The sequence below is a fragment of the Nyctereutes procyonoides genome, unplaced genomic scaffold (assembly GCF_905146905.1).
Source record: "Nyctereutes procyonoides isolate TBG_1078 unplaced genomic scaffold, NYPRO_anot_genome, whole genome shotgun sequence".
Taxonomy (NCBI): domain Eukaryota; kingdom Metazoa; phylum Chordata; class Mammalia; order Carnivora; family Canidae; genus Nyctereutes; species Nyctereutes procyonoides.
The window spans coordinates 10,066,712-10,091,720 of record NW_026575139.1 but is presented as its reverse complement, the minus strand read 5'-3'; the positions used below and the strand labels follow the sequence as shown (position 1 = coordinate 10,091,720).

The 25,009-nt window shown below is 45.6% G+C and overlaps 1 protein-coding gene across 1 annotated transcript; it reads left to right on the top strand.

Moving 5' to 3' along the window:
- Positions 1–116: 116 nt before the first annotated feature.
- Positions 117–18,533, top strand: UBR7 (ubiquitin protein ligase E3 component n-recognin 7). The gene is made up of 11 exons (XM_055304462.1): positions 117–314; positions 2,107–2,240; positions 2,901–2,961; positions 3,989–4,084; positions 6,665–6,718; positions 6,934–7,039; positions 9,110–9,318; positions 9,499–9,648; positions 10,569–10,731; positions 11,812–11,873; positions 16,268–18,533. Exons 1-11 carry the CDS (start codon positions 165–167, stop codon positions 16,358–16,360), a joined length of 1,278 nt encoding a protein of 425 aa, XP_055160437.1. The 5' UTR covers positions 117–164; the 3' UTR covers positions 16,361–18,533.
- Positions 18,534–25,009: the final 6,476 nt, after the last annotated feature.

The following is a 25,009-nucleotide window of genomic DNA, read 5'->3' as shown; positions in this document are numbered from 1 at the left end:
AGAGGAGTGACTTCCGTTTGCCGGGGGTCGCTCCTCCCCCTTCCTTCGCTTCCCTCCTTCGGGATTGGCTCTTGGGACTGGGCCCCGCCTCCTCCGGCCCCGCCTCTCGCAGCCGCTTTTCCCGCCTCCGCCGGGCCGAGCGGCGGTCCCTCTGACAGTTGAGGATGGCTGGGGCGGAGGGGCCCGCGGGGCGACAGTCGGAACTGGAGCCCGTGGTGTCGTTGGTCGACGTTCTAGAGGAGGACGAGGAGCTGGAGAACGAGGCGTGCGCCGTACTGGGCGGCAGCGACTCCGAGAAGTGCTCCTACTCTCAGGTGGGCGCGCGGCCCGGGCCTCGGCTCCCCGGGCTCCCGCCGAACCCCGGTTGGCCGACCCGACTCTCCCTCTTCCCGGTGGAGGTACGGGGCCGCCGACGGTCGGAGGCGCTCCCTTCCCAGGCCCAGCTGCCCTGAAACCTCCGCCTCCCGGGCCCTCTTTCTCAGCCTGTGACCCGCAGGGCTCCCCTCCTCCCTCGGTCTTCCCCCGTCCGGCCCCTTAGGATTCTCCGGGCTTTGGTCCTGGGGCGCCTACTCTCCTTCCTCTCCCGTCTCTCCTTGGTGCCTCGGCTGCTTTTCGGGACCTGTCCCCGTGACCTCTCGGATCCCGACATCTTTGTTCTTACTTTTCCCATCCCGAGAGTGTTTATTTAGGAACCTAGTGGGAGAGCCCATCCAGAGTTAAAGGAGAGAGCTCTGGATTTGAAAATCCGCCCCCCCCCCGGGGGCTGGGCTCCTTGACGCCTAATCCCCTACAATTTAGTTGGACAAGTGCTGGCTCGTGGCTTTTTTAGGTGAGACGAAGCAAGCACAGAGTCTCTGCAGTCTCTGCAGCCTCCCCCCTCCCGCCATGGGAATAGACCGGAACCACGACAGCAGGTGGCACTGGCAGGGGAGGGGAGGGGGGGACTCGCTTGAAGGGTAAATTTGGCATTTGGAAGACGTTATGAATCAGGACTTGAGGGGGTGCGTTGTAGTGTTGGGTGACTCACGTTGTATTTCTAGGTACAAAAATGGAGCAAGGTGGATAGAAGGAAACTACACAGGATGAGAATTGGTAGGAAGAATAAGGTTATGGGAGGAGGGGGTGCGGCGTGGAACATTGGGGGATGAGGTGAGAGACGTGGGGCCATTATGTGGTGCGGCCTGAGTTCATAATACTAGTTGTCATTGTTGGCCCGTGGAGCTTACCGTGCACAGGGGTTAGGTGGTTGAATTAGCCTGGTATCTACAGATAGTCCCAGATGTTGGTGGGTATTTTAAAAACCTTTGGTCACCACTACAACAACTTCTTTTCCTGCTTTCCTTTGAAGGGGGAAAAGTGTGTATAAGCCCTTCTTGAAATGTAGTTAGCTTTATGAAACGGACTTCCTAAAAATTCTCCTTTTATTGTAGGAAAATACGTGGAAACTTGCACACATCCTGCCTCTGGCTTGGGGAAAAAAGTGAACACATGCATGTACCTACCCCCTCTAGATTAAGAACATGATGGGCATCCCAGAAGCTTCTCTGTCTCCCTCCTCTCTAGAGGAGGGTAACCATGTCAAGACTTCTAAAAGTTTTGCCTTTTTTTTCTCCACCGTTTGATTTTGAAAAATTTTAAATCTACAGATAAGTTGAAAGAACATTACGAACAGTTTTGTACCTCTCACATGTATTCACCTTTTGCCACACTTGTTTTATTGCTCTTCTCTATATAATACATATATTTCCCCCTGAATCATTTGAAAATACATTGAGACATCGTGACATGCTAAATATTTCAGCATGCTTCTCCTGAAATCAAAAGGATTCTTTTAATGCATTGATTTCCTCTTTGGTGGAGTCACAAGTATGATATTGCTAACATAAACCTATACACATTCTCCTATATTTTCATGTCTTAAAATGTTGATGCAGACCAGCTTATTCTTATTTTCAACTGGCTGGGATTTTTAAACTATCAATTTTAAGAAAAAAATGATGAAAATAAGCACTAATATAGGACATAGGTAATGATTTGAAACATGTGACAGTGTTTTGGCATTCTTGTGTAATTATTCTCTCTTTCCATTTTGGGGCTGTCTTTTAGGGCTCAGTAAAGAGACAAGCACTATATGCCTGTAGTACCTGCACCCCGGAGGGAGAAGAACCAGCAGGGATTTGCCTAGCTTGCAGTTATGAATGTCATGGAAGTCACAAACTATTTGAGCTATACACAAAAAGGTAAAGATAGTCAGAGATTGGTACTGAATGTCTTTTAAATGTTTTGATTCTTTCCCACCTGCACTTTTTTTCTTGTTTTTCCATTTAAAGTAGTTGTGCACTGGTAAAATTTAATATAATCGTTTTCTATAACTGGAGAGAACAGTTTTTCCAGAGGGCCTTTTTAAAATTTATTTATTTATTTATTTAAGATTTTATTCATTTATTCATGAGAGACACAGAGGCAGAGACAGGCAGAGGGAGAAGCAGGCTCCCCATGGGGACCCCGATGCAGGAGTCCATCCCAGGACCCCAGGATCACACCCTGAGCCGAAGGCAGACACTCAACTGCTGAGCCCACCCAGGCATTCCTCCTCCAAAGGGCCTTTTAAAATATAATTATTGTACAAACTCAAAGTAGTCATCTTTCTCTGCCATTATTTTACTTTTGTGTATGTGATAATAAATATTTGTCTCTGCATGTTAATTTCCAGAATCATTAAATCTTTTATTGTTATGTGCTTGGAGAAGTTTCAAAGTGGATACATGAACAGCAACCAAGGTCACTTTTTAGATCCTAGAAACGCATTGAAAGGGAAGGGGCTATGATAATGATTTAAAGAGTAACTCATTAGATTTAAAAGAAAAGTTAAAACTGGCTCTTCCTCATTTTTTTTCCAGAAACTTTCGTTGTGATTGTGGAAACAGCAAGTTTAAAAATTTGGAATGCAAATTATTTCCTGTAAGTAAGCACTGTAACTTAAAATGCATTGAAAATAGCTCAGATTGATATTTGCCAGAGTGGATAAAAACCATACATTTCCAAAACAAGAAGTTCTCATGCTTATTCTTTGCAAATAGGCAAGTCAGTATTAGAATGTATTCCATTTTTTATTTTGTTGGAAAACTAACCTATTCAGAGCCTACATTACAGATTGCAATTCATATGAAAGATTTTGGTAGGAATGTTCTTTAAAGTAACTCAGGCTTGATTATGTTGTCCTCATGGTTTAAGGCTTTTAAAGCAAAGGGTATGACCTTAAATGCAATTAATAAAAAAAACTTGAAAATAATGTATGTGAGCTAGATGGACACAGGATTTTTTCACTGCTTTTTGGATAATAAAAACTATACTTATAGTAACATTTATGGAAGTAATAGAAATTAAGTAGAAAGTAAGGGATTTTATATTGTTTGGTCATAATTGCTATTTCCCTCCTTTGAAAGTTATTTTTGGACAATTTCCTTGCCTGCTTTTTACTTTCTAGTAATGTGGGAGCTTTGGCTATCAACGCTGGGCATTAAGAAGTATTTAGAAATTCTAGGTCAATGTTAGTTTATATAGGCCAATCATTAATAATTAATTTTTATGAGCATTTCATTATTGATATATTTGGTTTCCCTCAATTACTACAAAGAAGGTACAAAAAATTAATTGTATTTATTCTCTGTATCCTGGAAAAGTATCCTTTTAATAGGAGTGAATTTTTTTTCTTTGAAAGTTCTTTAACTTTGAAAGTTAAAGACCAACTTTTGGGGAGGAAGATATTTAGTGCAGAAATTTATTGAATGCATTAACTTCATGCAACATGACATTTACAACATTTATGATATTATATTCATATTACTTGTATCTTACTGTATTATACTGATAAGTGTAATATGTCATATATACGATATTTATATGACATAATAATTTATACTTTCATGATACTTGAAATTATAGTTAAAATTAGACCATATTATATATTGAAATTAATTTCTTTCAGGACAAAGCAAAGATAAATTCTGGCAATAAGTACAATGACAACTTTTTTGGATTATATTGCATTTGTAAGAGACCTTATCCTGATCCTGATGATGAGGTAAGAGACTGGGAGGTTAATTGGAGGTTAATACCTTCAGTTTGCACTCCTCGGCCTGTTGTCCAGTCTGGATCTCTGTAGCTGTTCAGAGGGGATTTGGGGGATTGTGAAAGGATTCTAGGTTTATCCTTTCTTGGGAGTCTGGGCTGGAGCTGTAACTGGTACAGATCTCAACTGTTCTTCTCACTCTACAGCATGAGAATGAAATACTAGACAGGACTTTTTCAAGGCCAGCACTTTCTTCCTTCTTTCTCGTCTCCTGCCTGCTCCACTCCCCCAAACACTGTCCAGAAAATGACCTTCAACCTCTTGCTTCCCTGAAAGAATAGAAATGTGGTTTACAGACTGGATCCTCTAAAAAATCTCAATATATACAAAATTTAAAAAAAATTTTAAATTAAAAAGAAAATATACACAGAATTTTATAAAAAGTTTTTCTTCTTCCTCACTCCACCTTCTTATTTCCTCGGTATAACCAGTGTTAACACTTTTTTGGGGTATTTTTTTTTTTTTTAATGATAGTCGCACAGAGAGAGAGAGAGAGAGAGAGAGAGAGAGAGGCAGAGACATAGGCAGAGGGAGAAGCAGGCTCCATGCACCGGGAGCCTGACATGGGATTCGATCCCGGGTCTCCAGGATCGCGCCCTGGGCCAAAGGCAGGCACCAAACTGCTGTGCCACCCAGGGATCCCTGGGGTATATGTTTTTACCCTATTTCTGTGCACACATAAGTGGATGTGTGTTTCAATTTGTAATTTTAACAAAAGCGAAAATTCGGTATATTCAGTTCTACAACTTGCTTTTCTCACTTATGTATATCATAGACATCTGTCCATGCAAAACAGCACAAATCCACCTTATTCTGATTGCAACCAGTATTCTTAATGCGACACGCTATAAGTTAGTTACCTAAACGTCCTGTAGCAGACTGGTGGTGTCTCATTTCTGTATTGTAAAGAAAGCTGCAGTGAACATCCTTATACAGTAATATGACTGAGTATATTCCTGCCGGTGTTTATGGATACCTAGACGTAAAACTGGTAAGACATAGGATATTTATATTTCAAATTGCAGTCATGTCTGTCAGAAGAGTTCAGTCACCAACAGTAGGTGATAGCGTATCTTTCCCCACATTCTTCGTCAGCCCTACATACTCGCAATCTTTTAAAATTTTGCCATCTTGATAGAGCAGTTATCTTTCAAAATTTTTAAAAGATAAAATTTATCTATCTTTTAAAATAAAATAAAATTTATTTATCTTTTAAAATCTTTTAAAATTTTTCTCTCCCTGATCATAAGTGAGGTTATGGATCTTTCATGAGCTTATTGAACATTTGTAATTACCTATCTGAAATGTCCTTTCACATTCTTGGCCCATATTCTGACTGGCTTGGATTTTGTTTGTGTATTTACAGATTTGAAGGAGTGTTTTTATGCTTAGAGAAATTAACCTTCTGCCTTCTTCTTGCTTTCTAGTTGTCTTGGAACTGTAATTATTGAACCAAATTATATAGAGGAACAAGTTGAAGATTCGCGTTTTTCCCCTTTGAGGAGTTATAATAGGGAAAAGACAGAACAATGTTGGGATATTAATCAGTAGATGCGAAAGCCTGGGAATGAAAGGAAAACCAACCCCAAAACAGCCTATGCCCTTTGGAATATCATATTCCTAGCAGAATTTAATTACTTAATGATTTAACTAATTCAAGTGAGGGAAATTGCTGTCCATGTCATCAAAAGACTTAATAATATTCACTTTTCGGTTTCAGTGAAATGAAGGAGTTGAAGAATATAGGGTTGCTACATTCTACATTGGTCAGTTCACCTTACCTTTCTGGGTCTTGGTTTACATATAAAATGAGAAGACATTACTTAAACAGTTTTGTAAGAGTTAGATGCCAAGTAACCGAAGTGAATGAGCTTTGATGGTTGTTTCCATAATTTTTTTTTAAGATTTTATTTATTTATTCATGAGAGATACAGAGAGAGAGGCAGAGACAGACAGAGGGAGAAGCAGGCTCCCTGCAGGGAGCCCAAGGTGGGACTCAATCCCAGGACCCCAGGATCACGACCTGAGCCAAAGGCAGACACTCAACCACTGAACCACCCAGGTGTCCCGTGACGGTTGCTTCCAAAGTGCTCATCCCAATGTAACCTTCTGCGACACCAGTTCCTATAAAGTGAGCTTTTTTGGCCTTGTGACCTGCTCTTTCTCCCTGTCTTCTTTTTTTTTTTTTTGATTTTTATTTTTTTTTTATTTATTTATGAGAGTCATAGAGAGAGAGAGAGAGAGGCAGAGACACAGGCAGAGGGAGAAGCAGGCTCCATGCACCGGGGAGCCCGACGTGGGATTCGATCCCGGGTCTCCAGGATCGCGCCCTGGGCCAAAGGCAGGCACTAAACCACTGCGCCACCCAGGGATCCCCTCTCCCTTTCTTCTTGACTGTTGGCATGTGGATAGCAGTTTCATACAATCAGTAGACAATTATTTAATATCTAGTTCTACTCTTGGGCAGATTTACTTGCATCCCAGAATTCATTGTATGTACTCATTAACAGACAAACTGCTTTTCCGTGTTAGATTCCAGATGAGATGATCCAGTGTGTAGTCTGTGAAGACTGGTTTCATGGAAGGGTAAGGAAAGCTTTTACTTTGTAAGGCTGTTGTCTTCATAGAAAGAAAAGTTCTTTTCTTTATACATTGTGCTATGTTTTACATTATAATTACTCTTCTAAAAATAAACTATGAAGATATGATCAGTGTTCTATTGCAATATTTGTTTATTAATTAATGAGCATTTTGGACACTTGGAGACCACAAGAAAAATACTCAGTTTTTTGTATTCACAGCATCTTGGTGCCACTCCTCCCGAGAGTGGGGATTTCCAGGAGATGGTGTGCCAGGCTTGTATGAAGCGCTGCTCCTTCTTGTGGGCTTATGCTGCACAATTGGCAGGTAGGTGTCTCTATGGCATTGGTGTGCCACAGACTTGTGCTTGTGAAATTCCTACATTCAGTCCAGAATTTTTAGCCACTGTTTTTTTTTTTAATTTAAATTCAGTTAATTTACATATAGTGTCTTATTCATGTCAGAGGGTAGTGATTCATCAGTCTTATATAAAACCCAGTGCTCATCACATCATGTGCCCTCCTTAATGCCCATCACCCAGTTACCCCATCCTCCCCTCCAACAACCCTTGGTTTGTTTCCTATGATGGAGAGTCTTTTATGGGGCCTAAGTGGCTCAGTTGGTTAAGCAACTTCCTTTGGCTCAAGTTATGATGTCAGAGTCCTGGGATCGAGCCCCATGTCAGGCTCTCCACTCAGCAGGATGTCTGCTTCTCCCACTCCCTCTGTGCTCTGGTTCTCAAATAAATAAAATTAAAAAAAAAAAAGTCTTTTAGCAACTTTTTTTTTTTTTTTTAACATTGATTGATTGATTTGAGAGAGCACGAGCAGTGGGAGGGCAGAGAGAGAAGCAGATTCCAACACAGGGCTTTGTCCCAGGACACTGAGATCACAACGTGAGCCGAAAGCAGATGCCCAGGCACCCATTAGCAACTGTTTTTAATAGGACTCTGAGGTATAGAAAAAGTGTAAGATACGTTCCTTCTCCACAAAGTGCTTCTAGATTGCTTGGGAAACTACCAAGAACAAATTTGTACTTAAGTAGCATGATAACAGAGGCTGGAGGAGACCAGATTTAGGGAAAAATGGAGGAGGCAGTTTTTGAATGGGATTTTGAAAGATAAATAGAACCAAAAGAAATGGTTCTTAAATGTAAGACATGTTATTGGTTGGAAAGGGTTTAGTACAGTTTGTTATGTAGTGTTTTATTATACACTAAGGAATTGGCCCCAAACAACTATAACTAATCAGCAATGAATGATCTTGAGGCAGTAAATAATTTAATTCAAATGCGTTACTTAATTTATTTTTAGAGTGGCAGTTACTCATAGTGTCAGCTGCTCTGTCCTCATAATGTCTTGCCCTTCTCACCTTTAAGGGAACATTTACCATATGAACTACAAACAACATAGCCATGCCTAAAATCTCACCCTACTCTTTGGTTGTGTCTCAAAATTCTTAAATTCTTTGCACCTTCTTTCTGTTCATACTCTTTTCCATTACATCTCTCACTTTCCACTAGACCTGTATCTATTTCTTACTCATTGGGTTTTTTTTGATGGATCCTCCCCATCTCCCATCTCTTCGTTTACTTCCCTATCAACAGATGACCTAGTGTTCTGTTGAATTGAAATGCCAATTGGAATGAGCTCCCTTATCATTCTTCTTCTCTTTTTTAAAGATTTATTTATTTGTTTATTAGAGAGAGAGGGAAGGAGGGAGAGAGAGACAGAATGTGCCAGTGTGGGGAGGGACAGAGGGAGAGAATGCCAAGCAGACTCCCCTGCTGTGCACAGAGCCTGACTAGGGCCTCAGGACCCTGAGATCATGACCTGAACCGAAACCAAGAGTCAGAAGCTTAACCGGCTAAGCCACCCAGGTGCCTCTCTTGTCTTTTTGATAGTATTTCTGCCTCAAAATCCATCCATTTTTATTTCTTGCTCTCATAGAGAAATGCTGGTTGTTTTTCAAAACTACCCTACCGCCTGTGTTTGCAGTTAAACTTCTCCCTGCTTCTTGCTTCTTGAGATACTCCACCTCCTTTTACCATCTGCAATGTTTTTTTTTTTCCTTTACATATAAAGTGCTTAAGTATTTTTTTTAAGTGCTTAAGTATTGATTGGCATTTTGATTTTTTTTTAAGATTTATTTATTCATGAGAGACAGGGAGAGAGGCAGAGACATAGGCAGAGGGAGAAGCAGGCTCCTCAGAGGAAGCCCAATATGGGACTCCATCCTGGGACCCCGGGATCACAACACCTGAGCCAAAGAAAGACGCTCAACCACTGAGCCACCCAGGCGCCCCATATTCTGAAATATTTTTTAACCAGACTAAGTGATTTCACTGTTTAATAAATAGGTCTGTGGATATGTATGTTTCTTTTCATTGAACCCACAGTAACCAAAGTATCTGCAGAGGATGATGGGTTGGTGCTGAATGTTGATGGAATAGGTGATCAGGAAGTCCTCAAACCTGAAAATGGAGATCATCAAGATAGTACCCTCAAAGAGGATGTTCCAGAACATGGAAAGGATGCTGTCAAGGAAGTTAAAGCAGAACAGACTAGTGAACCCTGTACCAGCTCTAGTTCTGAATCTGATCTCCAGGTAACCAATGAAATAAGAGCCACAAAAGAAATAAAGCTTTAAGCAAAATTAATTCTGTAAGCTCTGTAGCTTTGGATTTCAACTGTACCCTTTGTCTCAAGAAATTCCTCTCTACAACCTAAGCTATGAAAACTGTTAAACTGTAAAAAAAACATACTTCAAAACTTAATTTTATTTCAGACAGCATTTAAGAATCAACATCTCAACATGGAATCACAGTCTAGCTGCAAACTTCAGGAGCTTAATGCTAAGCAGTTTATAAAGAAAGACACTGCCACCTATTGGCCCGTGAACTGGCGTAGCAAGTTATGTACCTGCAAAGACTGCATGGTGAGTACCTCATCAGGGTCAATGTCACTGTGTTTATTATGGATTGATGCCTCAAATAAGGCCATCTGAAAAATATATTTATGAAAGTGATGCTAGGACTATTGAGAACAGTGAGATATTTTATGATTTTGTTTATTTATTTATTTTTTAAGATTTATTTATTTATGATAGACATAGAGAGAGAGAGTGAGAGAGGCAGAGACACAGGAGGAGGGAGAAGCAGGCTCCATGCCAGGAGCCTGACGTGGGACTTGGTCCCCGGACTCCAGGATTGCGCCCTGGGCTAAAGGCAGGTGCTAAACCGCTGAGCCATCCAGGGATCCCGAGATATTTTATATTAAGCAAATTTATGGAATGCTACTGGCAGTCGCTTGTGGAAGTAATTAAGACTCATACAGTACTTTTTATTTACTTATCTTCATTTTAGTGGAAAATAGAAATTATCATTTTTATATTATAGAATTTACTTGGAAATAAATTGGGGAAAACCTGGGTGCCTCAGTGGTTGAGCATCTGCCTTTGGCCCAGGGCGTGATCCCAGGATCGAGTCCCACACCAGGCTCCTTGCAGGGAACCTGCTTCTCCCTCTGCCTGTGTCTCTGACTCTCTCTCTCTGTGTCCCTCATGAATAAATAAATAAAATAAAATTTAAAAAAGAAATAAAAATTGGCTGAAAGTTACAATAAGTCAGTAGTTTTTAAGTAGAGATCTCTTAGACTATACAACACCTACTGGGAAGTTGAGGAGATTTCTAGAAGAGATTTGGGCAAAAAGAAGAAATCACTCCAATTCTGTACTAAGGTTCAGGTTTTCTGGAAGTTAATCTAAAAACATTAAATGACTTTTTAGTGATTCTCATGAAGTTGACCTCCCAAAAATGACATACAGTTCTAATGGGAAACTGGTTTTATTTTTTGAAGAAAATGTATGGCGAGCTAGATGTCCTGTTCCTGACAGATGAACATGACACAGTTCTGGCTTATGAAAACAAGGGCAAGGTCGACCAAGCAGCTGACAGGAGAGACCCTTTAATGGACACCCTTAACAGCATGGACAGAGTCCAGCAAGTGGAACTTATTTGTGGTAAATGCTGTTTGAACCAAAATTCATGAAGTACATAAAGTTTCCTTCACTCTTAAAATATGAATAAGGAGGACCACTAATACCTGTCATTTTGTTTAATACAAAATTTAAAATCGGAAATGCAGAGTAGGCCTCAATTACACTTGCCTAATTGTAGTGTTGCTGGGTATTTAGCTGTTGTCAGAACTGAGTCCGAGTTCTGTACTAGGATCATCATTACATGCTTGAGAGACCTTAACATATGCTGTTTTGATTCATAGTAGATGTACGAGTAAAGAATAATAAGAAAATCAGTGTCTTTTCCATCCATTGAAATAGTTTTCACTGAACATTACAGGTCCTCTTTTCTGACGGTCCCTCAGGCTGCTCCAGGGAACCGCCAGAGGGGAAAAACATCCCTAAGCCCTTCATTGCAGGCGTTTGCATATTTCCCCCAGCATACCCTACAGATTTTGGTAATTTCCATCCCAGCCCGTCTCTACTTGGATGCCAACACCTCTGTGGCATTGATCATTTCTGTCTTTTATTTTTAACAATTTAATTTCCTTTGCCTGTATTAGACTAAAAGCTTTTCAAGGATAGAGGCTGCATCTGAAAGATTTTGTAGCCCTCAGGGTGCCTCATATATAATAGAAACTATTAAGTGAGTGAATGAGTTTTAAACTTAGTATTTGACAAGTTCAGGATTATTTCAACTATTAGAATTCCAGAGAGATAGGGGAGCCTGCTTCTCCCTCTCCCTCTGCCTGCCGCTCCCCCTGCTTGTGCTGTGTGTCAAATAAATACAATCTTTAAAAAAAAAAATTTCTTAGGTAATCTTTTTGGACCTGAGGATTTTTTTTTTTCCTAAGAAGTAGAGTTCTAGATATCAAAGTGAAAGAACTTGGGAGAAATTAGGAGCAAGTTTCTATGCATGTTTCACTTAGAAAAAAATTTAAGGTATTAACAATACTCAAATGTTAGTGGGAAAGTACTTTGTTTTTTTTGTTTTGTTTTGTTTTGTTTTGTTTTTTAGTACTTTGTTTCTAAAAGCAAATGACTTGCCTAAAGTTTACTCCCTTTTTTGTTGTTTTGATTTAGAATACAATGACTTGAAGACTGAACTCAAAGACTATCTCAAGAGATTTGCTGATGAAGGCACGGTATGTTAAGTTAAAGAACTTTAATCATATCCCTATATGTTTTAAATAAACTGTTTATTTTCTTGGATGAAGAAATGACAGTGCATCTTAAACTGGATGCTCAGGAGGTGAATGCAGGCAGAGCTAAAGGAAATCAGTGAGAGGTGGTGAAGGAATGGCCTGGCCACGCTGAAAGACCAGAGGGAAGGAGGGGTGAAGGGGCCACACGGGTCTGGAGAGAATACATGTAGCTGAAGAGAAGGCCATCAGCCATCCTGACTCGGCCTATCCTAACCTTCAGGCAGAGATCCTTGGATGAAGAAGGAAAAATGACCAGGCAGGGAAAAATTAATGCCAGACCCCTTTTTTGGATTATAGAGTCTATAGTTGAGAATAAAAGAATTTCAAAACTGGGACTAAAACATTTTTCTTGCTAGTAAGAGAATCTATACACTTTTAAGGGTGACACTGATTCTAAAATGTGTATATTTAAAATAGTGTTTCAGAGGTGCCTCGGTGACTCGGTTGGGTGTCTGCTTTCAGCTCAGGTCATGATCCCCCAGGGTCCTGGATCGAGCCCTGCATCCAGCTCCCTACTCAGTGAGGAGTCTCCTTCTCCCTCTCCCTGCTCATGCTCTCTCTTGCTGAAATAAACAAAATCTTTAAAAATTAAATTAAATAGTCTCCCTGATGAGTTACAGATACCTCCTGGCTCTTTACTATTCATACACTGGTGACAAAAAATTTTCTTTCTCTTTTGTTTTTTTTTAGATTTTATTTATTTATTCATGAGAGACACAGATACATAGGCAGAGGAAGAAACAGGCTCCCTGAGGAGGCGGGGGGACCCGAAGTGGGATTTGATCCCAGCACCCCAGGATCACGACCTGGGCCAAAGGCAGATGCTCAACCACTTAGCCACCCAGGCATCTCAACAAAAAATTTTTCTGAAATACTTTTCTATCTTCCAAAGGCAGATATTAAACAAAATTTAACTTTTCTTTTCTTGGCCTAAAAGTATCTTTATAGTTGGTTTGCTCTCTGTGTTTAGACACAACTTAAGTCAGGCATGGGCCTAACAGCTGCTGAGGAAGTGTGCTGACACTTGCTGTCTTGGAAGGAGACTTGGCCAGCTTGCTTGAAGCCACTTTCTCCTTGCTCATAAATGTGGCAAGAACTTGGAGCTGCCTGGATGTCTGGACAGGGTCACAGCCCTGCCTTTCTGCAAAATGAGTTGTAAAGTCAGAAGTTTTCTAGTTGGTGTTCTCATGTTTTAGGGAGTGCTCTTTACGGTCCCTATGAACATCCTCCTGCCTCTCAGCAGTTCTTAAACTACAGTTATTGCTGTTCCTCTGGTTAAAGTAGACTCATGTTTCTCTTTTGCTAGAACTGAGAACATTCATGGGGCTCCTGGATGGCCTAGTCAGTTAAACATTTGACTCTTGATCTCAGGTCAGGTCCTAATATCTGGGTTGTGAGTTCAGGCCCCATATTGAGCTCCACACCAGGTGTGGAGCCTACTTTAAAAAAAAAAAAAAAAAAAAGAAACTAAGAATGTTCACAGGTGTAACTATTTTAACCTTGGCACTATTTTTTTATATTGTAGGTGACATACAATGTTACATTTGTTTCAGATGTTTATTAACCTCTGCACTATTAATAGAAATTTGAGGTCTTTCACATGTGGCAAAATATTTTTTTTTATTGTTTGTTCCATGACATTACTAACTAGATCTTTACAAAAACAAATAAGAGCTTTCAGATACAATCAAGTTAATCTGCTTTGGTTGTATTTGTCCACATAAGATAAAAAGTTCTGGATGTTCTCAGATGATGGACTGCCTTTTATTTTATGTTTGTGTTTGACTATAAAAGAACACTTAGAAACTACACAATTTCTTTTTTTTTTTTAATATTTTATTTACTTATTCATGAAAGACACAGAGAGAGGGAGAGACAGGACATAGAGAGAGAAGCAGGCTCCATGCAGGGAGCCCGATGTGGGACTCGATCCCAGGACTCCAGGATCACGCCCTGGGCCAAAGGCAGGCGCCAAACCACTGAGCCACCTAGGCGTCCCAAAACTACACAATTTCTGAGACAAAACAAGAAAATGATTTATCATCAAACCCCAGTATTTATTCTTTAACATTTCTACTGTGCATGTTGGCTATGACCATTTGAGAGTCTAGAAGCTAAAAATTGCACCCTCTAATTTGCATGCTTCCCTCTCCCAATATCCTTGTAGGTAAAATTGTTTTTTGTTTTTTTTTTAATGCCTTTCAGTGTTTAGTGTTGGTGATGCAGCATAGGGATAGATCCTTTGAGTTGAAATTTCCACATGTCCTGTATATTAGCATTTTTGTAAGTGAATTCCCAAGCCATTTAGCAAATGTATTAGAGCTTTGAGCTTCTGTGTCTCGAGTGGATTAGCCACCTAGATCTTGAATCGGGTTCTGATTCCTCACTAGTTGACCAGCTGTCTCATTCTTGGTGCTTGCAAAACTGGTGTATCAGTTACTAGTCTGTGTCGTTCTTCCATTTAGAGGATTAATAAGTATCCTGTCATCCCAAGGAAATTATCCAAATAGGCATGGCTGTTTGTGTACTTTAGCCACACTTATCTTTGGGGGGTGAGAAGGAGAGTTTCAGTTAATACACAAGTATTTATCTACTTTCTTACCTTTTCCCCCTCTCTACCTCTTGCTCACCTGTATTCCCTGGGCTTTCTTTTCCTCTTTTTCTTTCCCTCCCTCTACCTGCCCCACCTTCATTCCTTCATAACAGTAAGAATGTGTTACCTTTGTACTTAAAAAGTAAATGAACAACCTGTCTCTTTTGATGGACTTCAGGCAACGGGTAGGTCCCATCAGCTGGCTAGACACTCTTGTGAGCAGAGACTCCTTCCAGGGTGTCCCACTTCTTCATCCATATTACCCCACTTACCTTATTTTCTCATTTCTAGTATCTTATTTTGCTAATATCATAAACACCTTTGTATGATGCCCTAATAATCCGTTTTCCAAGGAAATGGAAGATAAATTTATCTTTGCATAAAATGGATATTCCATTTCCTAAGAGTAACACTTCTTTATTTTTGGCCAGTACTCTTTTTATGTAGCAAACATTTCTAATTTTGGACTCACGAAGAGGGCGACATTTTTGGTTCCTTTTTTCCAGTAAAGGAGAAAACACAAATCTCAAAGCAAAACAGACTTTGTTTTCTGTGGGCACTCACACGGAGCTGAAGGATCTTCCCAAGAGACAGCTGTGGTCACGAGAGAGGGCGCTGGTCTTGAGAGACCTTCTGGGTGCTGACTTTGCCACTTTCTCTTCAGCCAAGGGACTTACTATGGGCCAGGCCATGTTTTACAGGCATTAAATCTGATCTGATCTCTCAACAACCCTGTTAGTCAGATGGGTCCTGCTTTTACCGTATTTCATGTGAGGGGGCCAGAGTGGGTGATGGCACCTGTGCTCAGCCCTGCTCTGCTCTTCCTCTTTACTGTGTGACTCTGACCAGGCCTGCGTCTGTGTACCTGGAGAGGTTCTATATAACATGGAGACAGTATAATCACAGATTAAAATAATTTTTTGCGTGTGGAAAGGACATTTATTTACCAAACTGTAAATCAGAAGGGGTAGGCAGGGTATAATAGGAGGAGCTGAGTGGTCACGTGTTAGGCATCTGTTCCTCCTCTCTGTCCTCCTGGGCCTGGATCCTGAGCTCCTCAGCTCAGGCCACCTTGGACCACAGGTAGGAGCCACCCACAGATACATCATTCACTTCGAATAGGTGTTCATAGTTTTTCTGGATCTCCTTGGGGCTCAGCTTGGAGACATGGGGACTCTGCTGGGCCTCCTGGAGGCTGAGGCTAGACAGGTTGGAGGTAGCCACAGATTGGTGTCAAGCCCATCTTGGCTGCAAACTCCTGCCACAGGGCTCCATGCAAAGGCCGCGCCTACCACTGCATCCCCATCACGATGATCTGGGCCAGGTGTTTGGCCCTGGTGGCTGCTCCACCTCAGCGTCACAGGCTCCGGCCTCCTGGCCCTGCGGCCCCAGCTCAAGGGTGGCCGGTGTGTCCGAGGTCAAGGGAGAGATCACATTAAAGTAATTCATATAGGGATCCCTGGGTGGCGCAGTGGTTTAGCGCCGGTATTTGGCCCAGGGCGCGATCCTGGAGACCCGGGATCGAATCCCACGTCGGGCTCCCGGTGCATGGAGCCTGCTTCTCCCTCTGCCTGTGTCTCTGCCTCTCTCTCTCTGTGACTGTCATAAATAAATAAAAAAAAAAATTAAAAAAAATAATTCATATAAGCAGTATTGTTCACCTTGTCTGTGACTGTTATGACCAGTTAATTGCCAACCTGTAATGTGTGCCCCTTTCCTAATCTGTGCTTCCCATCAACAGGTTGTTAAGAGAGAGGACATCCAGCAGTTCTTTGAAGAATTTCAGTCGAAAAAGAGAAGAAGAGTGGATGGGATGCAGTACTATTGTAGCTAGAGTGGGGGTCGGCGCCTTCTCAGCGCGGCCAACTTGAAGGCCACTTACTGTGCCAGGAATAAAAGAGGCGTATCTCACATCTGGTCCGGTTCCAGCCTCTCCCTAAAGAGGCCTCCCCTCTGACCTTGAGCTTCCTTTTCTCCCCAGTTCCAATTAGCCACACGGTGTATGCTGATCTGACAACCAGCACCCTGACTCGGCCAAACACGGCTCATTCCTCAGACTTCAGGCTCGCCACCCGACTACCAAATAACCCCCAGGTTATTTGCTTAGAAGTTTGAAGAAGTTTGATTGGGTTTTGAGAAAGTAAACTAGTTTCTTTTCTAACGACTGGTTCTTTAACTCGTGACGTGTCCACCCTGCCACAGAGCTGTTGTCTCCGGGACCTGCTGTGCGGGGCAGGCCGGGCGCCCTTCCGGTCCGCAGAACCCTGCCTAGTCCCTCAACCTCTGATCACGGTGCCTTGGGTTGGAGCCTCCTCGGGCCTGGTCAGCCTCCCACACCCCTGCTCTCTCGAGTGTGGTCACAGTGGGAGGCATCTCGAAACTTGCTTCTCCTGGGCCCAGCCTCCAGGAGAGCCCAGGCTGAGGATTTTCTGGGCTGGTTGCCTGTCGCAGGCAGGGAGGTTGGCCCATGGCAGGATCGAGGAAGCCAACCTTTGTTACAATTTTTACTAATAAATTCAAAGTGAAATTTTCCTTCACAGTTCTCCTGGCACTAGAACATTAGGATTTCAGTACTGTAGTGCTCGCAGGGCTTCCTGGAGAAAATTCGCCCGTGTGCTAGTCCCTCATCTGCTGCTTAGAAAACAGACCGGGTACTACCCTGTGAAATCTTGGTGGTTTACGAAGTCCTCTGGATTTCTTTCTATTATCAGGGATATTCATAAGCGTATAGTAAAAACGGACCTATTTTGATATTGTTCTGTTATGAAAATGTTATTAGAACCCCAGTAAATTATTATTTTTCCCTTTAAATCTGTGTTGAAGAAAAAAGATCCTGGTTTAGCTTACTTGTAGCGAGCAGGGTGGTGAGTGCCCTGTTCCGGAAGAGGCAGACTGTGTAAGAGATTCCAAACTAGGCCCCAGCTGCACAAATGATGAGCTTTATGTAAATAAATGTTCGTGTCCACAGCTGGTTCTCTAATGACCATGAAATCTGCTTTTGAAGACCTTGTGGAATGTTGTATAAAACCCCATGTTTGAGGGGAAGTCTCCTTTCAGTTGGTAGGAAATCTCTCTACGGCCCTCAGTCTATGTGGACAACAGCTTTGCTAAACACAGCCCTCAGTTGCCCTCCGTGTGGAGCAACACGGTCTCTTGTGACAATAGATGACATGCCTTCAGGTATGTGGCCCTAAGTACTGGAGGCTTTGAAGCCACAAAGTGTACATTAATTTTCCTTCATGTGTCCTGTTGCAAATACCAATCCCTGGATGAGATGAATTTGGCCTAGAGAACCTCAAAGAAAATGGTCCAACCCCCAGTTGTCTGCATCAAGCCTCCTAATTCCAGATCCCCCTGAAGAGTGATGTGTAGAGCTGGAAGGTCTTGTGGCCGCAGGAGATGCTGGTGTGCCCTGAGCTGGCCGTGTAGACCCGCGAAGTTGCCAAGCTCAGGGCATCTGGGAGATCGTGAACAGTCAGCCCCCGCTTGGGAACTCCTTTCCAAGCCTGAGGAATTCCGCGGGCCCCCTGCAGGGTTGCGCCAGCACACAGCCGTGGCTTGCAACTTACTGTCTTCACAGACATTTGCTCTAACTGCCACGAAGTTCCTGGCACCTGTGACAGGTCGGGGCCAAGTCTCAGAGGCCACGCGTTACTGCACAGCCCAACGTACGCATCACCCAGTGCAGAAGGGCTCTTTTAGAAAGGTACCAATCCTTCTTTTACATTAACCAGAAAACCTCTTTTTTTTTTTTCTTACCTATGTTCACAACTAGTTTTCTTATTGACCATAATGGACGGTCTCTTCTTGTAGAGACTGATTCTGGCCAACATGTGGCAGTTGAGATAAATGCATGTTTTATGCAAAACAAGAATACGATAGTTGCTTTTAAGGAATTCTGGCATTGTATGTGCATTTTTGTAGAATTGTTACTGGACTTACTTACATACTTTAATCAGGTTTCTGTAAAATTTAAATAAAGCCAGTTCAACAAAATAGCAGCCTTACAGGTTGTTTGTATTCAGTCCTCTTTAAATGTGCGCAGCCTCCCTCTGCAGGTTATAAGAAAAATGAATGTAACGTGAGTGTCATAGCAGCCGTTCCCGCCCTGGGGTCCTGCTCAGGCAGGGACTTTTCTCCTGCTGTTCTAGGAGACGTGGCCTGATCTGAGGTCCGCCGGCAGGCTTCCTGGACTTGCCCGGGCTTTACAACCTCCTCCTTCTTATTTCAAAAGCAAACATGAAAACAACCCAAAAAGCCAATGTAGAGGCCCATGTTTGGCCTCTCCCCTGCTCTTCCATGGGAATTCTTCAGACCCGTGTGGTCATCACCATAGTGAGCCGAGCGCAGGTAAAGTGCTGTCTCCAGTCCTGAAGCTGCCACATGTCTGAAGACGCAGGATTATATAATCCTCAATGCCAGCAAAGCTGCAGTTCTCCTGCTCCCGGACCAAAGGACCCTAGTGGGGCGGAAGGAAATTGAGAGCAAGCCAAGTACCGCAGGACCTTGGTGGTGACCTTGGTCAGCTCCCCAGTGAAGAGGAGTGTGGTCTGGGGGAACGTGGGAAGTACAGCAAACCAGCCCGGTTCCCAGAGGCCGGCGAGACTGTCTCCCAGTCAGGTCACCTTGAAGTGGCTGCTGGATGCAAGCCTTGGTCTGAGGAGGCATCTGGCATCTGGCACTGGGCCAAAGCCAGATGGACCTCACTTGCCCCCTGCCGAACCACTGGGTGTTAGATGTGTGTCCTCTGCTTACAATCCCAGGATCCCTCAGTTGGAAGGGACCTGAGAAGTGCCCCAGTCTCACCTTCTGTCAGGACAGGAGGCCCTCATTCACGGATGTACCTCATAGGCGACCTGTGCTGCTCGTTGCCACTGGGTCCCAAGGTCTCCCATGCTTTGGGTGGCAGTGGCCCAACCTGCAGTTTGGTCTCTGGCCTGCCACCCCTGCCACATGATCTGAGGGGCATTGACCACAGCGCTCTCAGCTGCTGGCATCTATTGTGTGGGCACTGCAGGGGGTCAACACCATGGAAGGCAAAGAGAAAGATTCGGTGATTTAGACATCGAGCCAAGCCTTTCCCAAGGCTTGTGCAACCAGCAGACTTTTCTACGTTCGCTTGTAGTGTCAGAGTGCTCACTGCCTCACATGGCACTCCTCCTCTTTCTCCCAGTCCTTGATGTATCTTCCTGGACAGAAAGGCTAGCTGCTGCTTCTGGACTTTTCCACTGGCTTCCCATCCAAATCTTTGGTGTTCCCCCAGGGATTGCTCTGGCTGGAATTGGGAGAGCTGTTCATGGCACTCTCGGGCACCTGCCCTGGTGGCTCCGCCCTGATTCCCCAGCTGGAGACTCCCCCTTGGGTTTCCCCTCAGCCATCTTTCCTCCTGTTAGGGCTCCTGTGGCTCATGCTACTGCTCCCCCACTTGCATCTCAGCCTCCTGGCTTCCCTCTCTTGCCTCTGCCTCAGGCCTGAAGCCTCCTCAATGCAGCTCACCTGTAATTAGATTGAAAAGTTTTACCACTGTGTTAGGGTTCTCTGGAGAAATATATCCTATGGGGTCTGCTAGGTATGTGTGTCTATATATGTGTGTGCATGTGTTTATCCAAATGAGATATATTATCCTATTTATATCACAAGAAACTGGCTCACACAATTAGAGAGGCTGAGAAGTCCCGCGATTTGCTGTCAGCTGCAGACCCAGGAAAGCTGGTGTAGTTCCAGTCCAAGCCTTAAAACCCAAGAACCAAGGGGAGAGCTCATGGACTCTCCCAGTTCAGGAGATCAGTGTTCCAGCTCCGTCAGACCAAGAGGACATTTTTTTCCTTCCTCCGCCCTTTTGTTCATATATATATATGAGAGAGAGAGAGAGAGAGAGATAGAGAGAGACACACAGGCAGAGGGAGAAGCAGGCTCCATGCAGGGAGCCCGACGTGGGACTCGATCCCAGGACTCGATCCCAGGACTCCAGGATCACACCCTGGCCCAAAGGCAGGCACTAAACCGCTGAGCCACCCAGGGATCCCCCTTTTGTTCTATTCCAAATCTCAACAGTTGGGATCATACCCGCATCCCACCCTGGGGAGGGCCCGCGGCTGTACTCAGTTCCTCCATTCTAATGCTAACGTCATCTGGAAGCACCCTAGGAGACCCCCAGATATCTTGTTGGCCAGGCATCTGGGCACCTCTCGGCTGAGTCAAGTTGATGCAAAATTAACCATCACGACAGCCAACCCGTCTAGTTTGTCTCACACCACCCCACGGCCCATCTGTGGAGTAATGGAGGCCCCCGGGGCCTGTGGGGTCCTGGGGGCTGTACCCTGGGATGAATGGTGGCCTGGGCTCTGCCTATTGTCACATTTGCTCTTGCCCCAGCTCTTCCCATTTTAAGAGGCCCACTGGGGGCTCCTCAGGTGTGTGGGGTAGCGGGTCCCTCAGCTCCTTCAGGAAGGCGCCCCCTAGTCTAGGCCTGGAGCTATGAGTAAAATGGCAGCAACTGGGAAAATGAGCCACTTTGGAAGCACAGATGCACCTTCTCCACAGGTTTATTTACTGCAGAGTCAAAAGTCCCTCATTTCATGACATCTCGGTGGGGCATGGAGAGATGTGAGACGCTATTCACGATCTCACGTTGCCCTGGCATCAGGGCAGGCAGCAGGGAGCTACTTGGGAGTTCCTGTGTCTAATATCTGCCCTCCCTGCTAAGCCCTAAGTCGGTGAGCCAGGGACTGTCTTTCCAGCTCATTAGGAAAGTGCTGGAGTGCTGGAGCCTGGCCCGATGCCTGGCCCGATGCCTGGCCCATGGCAGGGCCCCACCATGGCGCACGCAGACTGGAAAGCTCGCAGGTGCCTGGCAGTGCTGAGCAAGGCCATGAGCTGGAAGCTTCTGCAAACGCCATCTCACTTCCCCCTCATGGTGACCTTAAGAACATGAGTTCCTCCTCGTCCTGAGATGTGGGAACAGAGGCTCTGAGAAGTGGAGGGTCCCCGAGGGGTCCAAGTGACCCGGTATCAAAGGCAGGTCTGACCCCAGGCCCGCCCGGCCCACCGCTGCTTCCTGGGAGGAGGGGAGCCTCCGGGGCAGAACTGCAGGCGGAGCAGCCTTTCCCCAGAAAGCCAGCGTGCCACGTTTTTGTCCCAGGGCACGAGGGACACTGACGCTTTTCTTGTTTGGTTTTGGTAAAACGACTTAGACTCACGTGCCAGAATGGACTTGCTTCCTCCTTCCAGAGGGCCCGGGCTGTGGGGTGCACAGGCCCTGGCCCCCCGCTAAGAGAGAAAGTGGCCTGAGGGGGAGCAGAAGCTGCCACTCACCACCTGTGAGGAAGCGCTGAGAGAGCAGCATCCTTTCAGGGGGTGAGGCTCCCGTGAGAACCTGGGACGAGGGCAGCGGCTGGACAGACCCGCCCCCAGTTCACCCTGGCTGTTGAGCTCCGAGCCTTAAACCGGGGTCAGGATATTTAGGTGCCTCACCGGGTTGTGACAAGTGGGGGCCTGGAGCAGACGGTAACGGTTAGCGGTTAACCAGGTGGTAACCGTCACTTAGCTGGCGAGGCAACAAGGTAGAGGAACAGAGACCGGCCCAACGTAACTCGGTGGGGTGGCGCAGGCCCCAGGGCCCTTGCACGGATTCCATACAGTGAGTTGGTGTTTTATTTTATTTGTTTATTTGAGAGAGAGCACAAGCAGGCAGAGGGAGAGGGAGGAGCAGACTCCTTGCTGAATGAGGAGGCTGACGTGGGGCTCAATCCCGACGCTGAGATCATAGCCTGAGCCAAGGGCAGACGCTTAACTGACTGAGCTGGCCAGGTGCACCTTGCTGAGTGTTTTTAGGAGAGGAAGCAGAGTCCACGACATAATCGGGGTAAAAGCACTTTGAAAACGAAAATGTGTGGGGCGCCTGGGTGGCTCAGGGCGTTGGGCATCTGACTCTTGATTTCCACTCAGGTCATGATCTCAGGGTGGTGAGATCCAGCCCTGCACTGGGCTCCGTGCGGAGTCTGCTTGGGGTCCTCTCTCTCTGTCCCCATGTCCCGCTGACTGTCTCACTCTCTAAAAGAAGAAAGAAGGAAAATGTGCTCCACCGAGTCCTTCAGCTCTTTGTCTCCAGCTCGGGGCCTGGCATGCAGGCAGCACACAGTAAGTGCTTCCAAATGACCCAATAAGCACCCTACAGAGCAAGTGTGGCCTACACAGGCCTCCCCTCTCCAAGGGCGGCAGCTTTTGTCATACTGGGCACTTGAGCCTTTGTAGCCCACAGCCCGACCAGACCTGGGGGACGTGTCTCCACAGCCCATCACGGTATCCTGAGGGTGTTCACACAGACAGTGCTGCGCGTTCCACGAGCATAGCTCCGTCTTCCTGGTGGGGAAGGGGAAGGGACTCATGGAAGACGGGGCTGAGGTGCTTGTCAACACACCCTTGTCATCAGGGCGCTGGAGGCTGCACGAAGTCCTACCACGATTAAGTGGGGGGGGGGGCGTCAATGGAGCTCGCGGCATGTGAGATCTGGGGACACAGGGTCTGTTGGAGTCCAGGGTGTCCAAGGAAGACCGCGATGTCCGCTAGTGACTTGGGAGTCCTGGTGGGACACTGTGGGGATCAAGCCTCCACCTTGCATGGCAGCCGGGGCTTTGAGTGGGCAAGAGTGTGGGAAGGACCCCAGGTCCTGGGGTGGCACAGGGTAGGCTTGGGAGGAACAGGGAGGTGCTGGGTTGGGGGCTGGCGCTTGCTGGACATCGGAGAGGAGGTGCCATCTATGGGCCTGAAGTCCAGGGGTCAAGGCCGGGGGTAGATCTGTGAGTTCTCACCACGCTTAGTTATGAAAGCCACGGTGACGGATGAGCTCTTCCGCACGGACGGATGTAAGGAGTAGGAGAGAGGATGTCAGGGAATGCCAAGGTTGAAAGGAGGAGCCTGAAACAGGAAGCCAAGAGGCTGCCAAAGTGGTGAGAGCAGATCCAGGAGTCATGGCACAGAAGCTAGGGGTGTCATGGGGTCAATGTTGCCAAATCACATAAGGTATAAAGTGTCTGTTGAGATCTAGACAAGCTCTAAGCCAATCGAGGAAAGAGACAAAGAGATAAGATGGGTGGATTTCTCCCCCCGGCCACCCCCTCATTCCTCATAAAGCTTATTTGGGTGACGTGGCTTTCTTTGTGGAGTTATGGGCTCCTGGGCCAGAGCCCCAGGATGGGCCACTTAGCTGCTGGCAGGCAACCCCCTGCAGGACAAGCAAGCGGGGTCACCTACTGCTTGGCTGGCTGGCCCCATTGCCTGGGGACTTTTGAGAGTTTCTGCTCTCTTTGGGTAGCTGGTTCCTGAGAAAGGAAGGAGAGGAGAGGCGGGCCCGCAGGCAGAGCCTTGCCTTCCTGTTCCCTAACACCAACTCCCAGCAGTCAACAGTGCTCCCAAGTGCCCTCCACATGGGGAAAATGAGGTGGGTAGTGCCCACCCTAATTTATGGACCTGAGGATGGCTGGGGACCAGGCCAGGTGTGGTGGGTCTGGGTAGCCCTGGGGTGGTGGGAAGTGGGGGCACTATGGCCTCTCAGGAGTTTGGGTGCACCTATTGGAATATACAGAAAGGGTATAGGAAGTATTTATGGTACCTTCAAGAGAAGATTCTGGATACGCAGGATATTTGTGTAGCTGAAGAGTGTGCCCTTCAGGGTTTCAGGAGGAGTGTGCCCAAGGCAGCAGCTGCCCATGGTACCTCACAGCAGCCCTTGCTCTGCGAACGGGAACAAGAAGACTTTGGCTCAGGTGCCTTAGGATTATGAGGCCCCATCAAGGGCTCAAGGAGTAAACTGCTGTCGCCCCATTGAAGGATGAGGATCTTAGGGTTAGGTGCTTAGCTCTAGGTCCCTCAGGCCCGGACGTGCCCTGGTGGGCGCTCTGGTTCCTTCCTTGGGAACACAAGCCCTTCTTCCCTCGGGTTTTCCTGGCTTTGGCTTCCTCACTCCCTCTGAAGCCCAGCCACCATCCAGCAGATTCCCCAGGATGGAGACATGTGATGCTCGCCCCCAGATCCCGGGCTCTCCCGCACTGGGGAGACCTCAGAGGCGGGCAACCTCGCCCTGGCATTGACACAAAGCCCAGGGCTGGCATCTGGGGAAATGCACACGGCTATGTGGGCCGGCCAGCTCCAGGGGCGTTCCAGAGACTGAATAAAAAGGGGTCCCTGGGCCAGAAATAGGCAGATGGAGGTCACTGAAAGGAAGCCCATGAAAGATCCCAATGTCATTATCAGTGTCACGCATAAGGCTGTGTTTGGAGCAGGGACAGTGCAAGGTTAGCAGGTGACGGACGGCAGAACCATGCCTCTCCCTTCCATCCTTTGTCAAAGGGAACGCCCTCCAAACCCTAATGAGCTGAGCAAATGTGACAGGGAGGGTCTGGGGGTCTGAAGGTCACTACTTGGGAAGTGGCACGTGACTGTCATCTGTACAGGATGAGTGAATGGTAGAAGTGACCAAATGTCT

What these genes read in the sequence shown, in the direction of transcription:
- UBR7 (XM_055304462.1), top strand. Translation starts at nt 165, where the DNA reads ATGGCTGGGGCGGAGGGGCCCGCGGGGCGACAGTCGGAACTGGAGCCC. An exon ending in ATCCTGATCCTGATGATGAG is followed by an intron (nt 4,085 to 6,664) that starts GTAAGAGACTGG and finishes TTTCCGTGTTAG; the next exon opens with ATTCCAGATGAGATGATCCA. An exon ending in GTTCTGAATCTGATCTCCAG is followed by an intron (nt 9,319 to 9,498) that starts GTAACCAATGAA and finishes ATTTTATTTCAG; the next exon opens with ACAGCATTTAAGAATCAACA.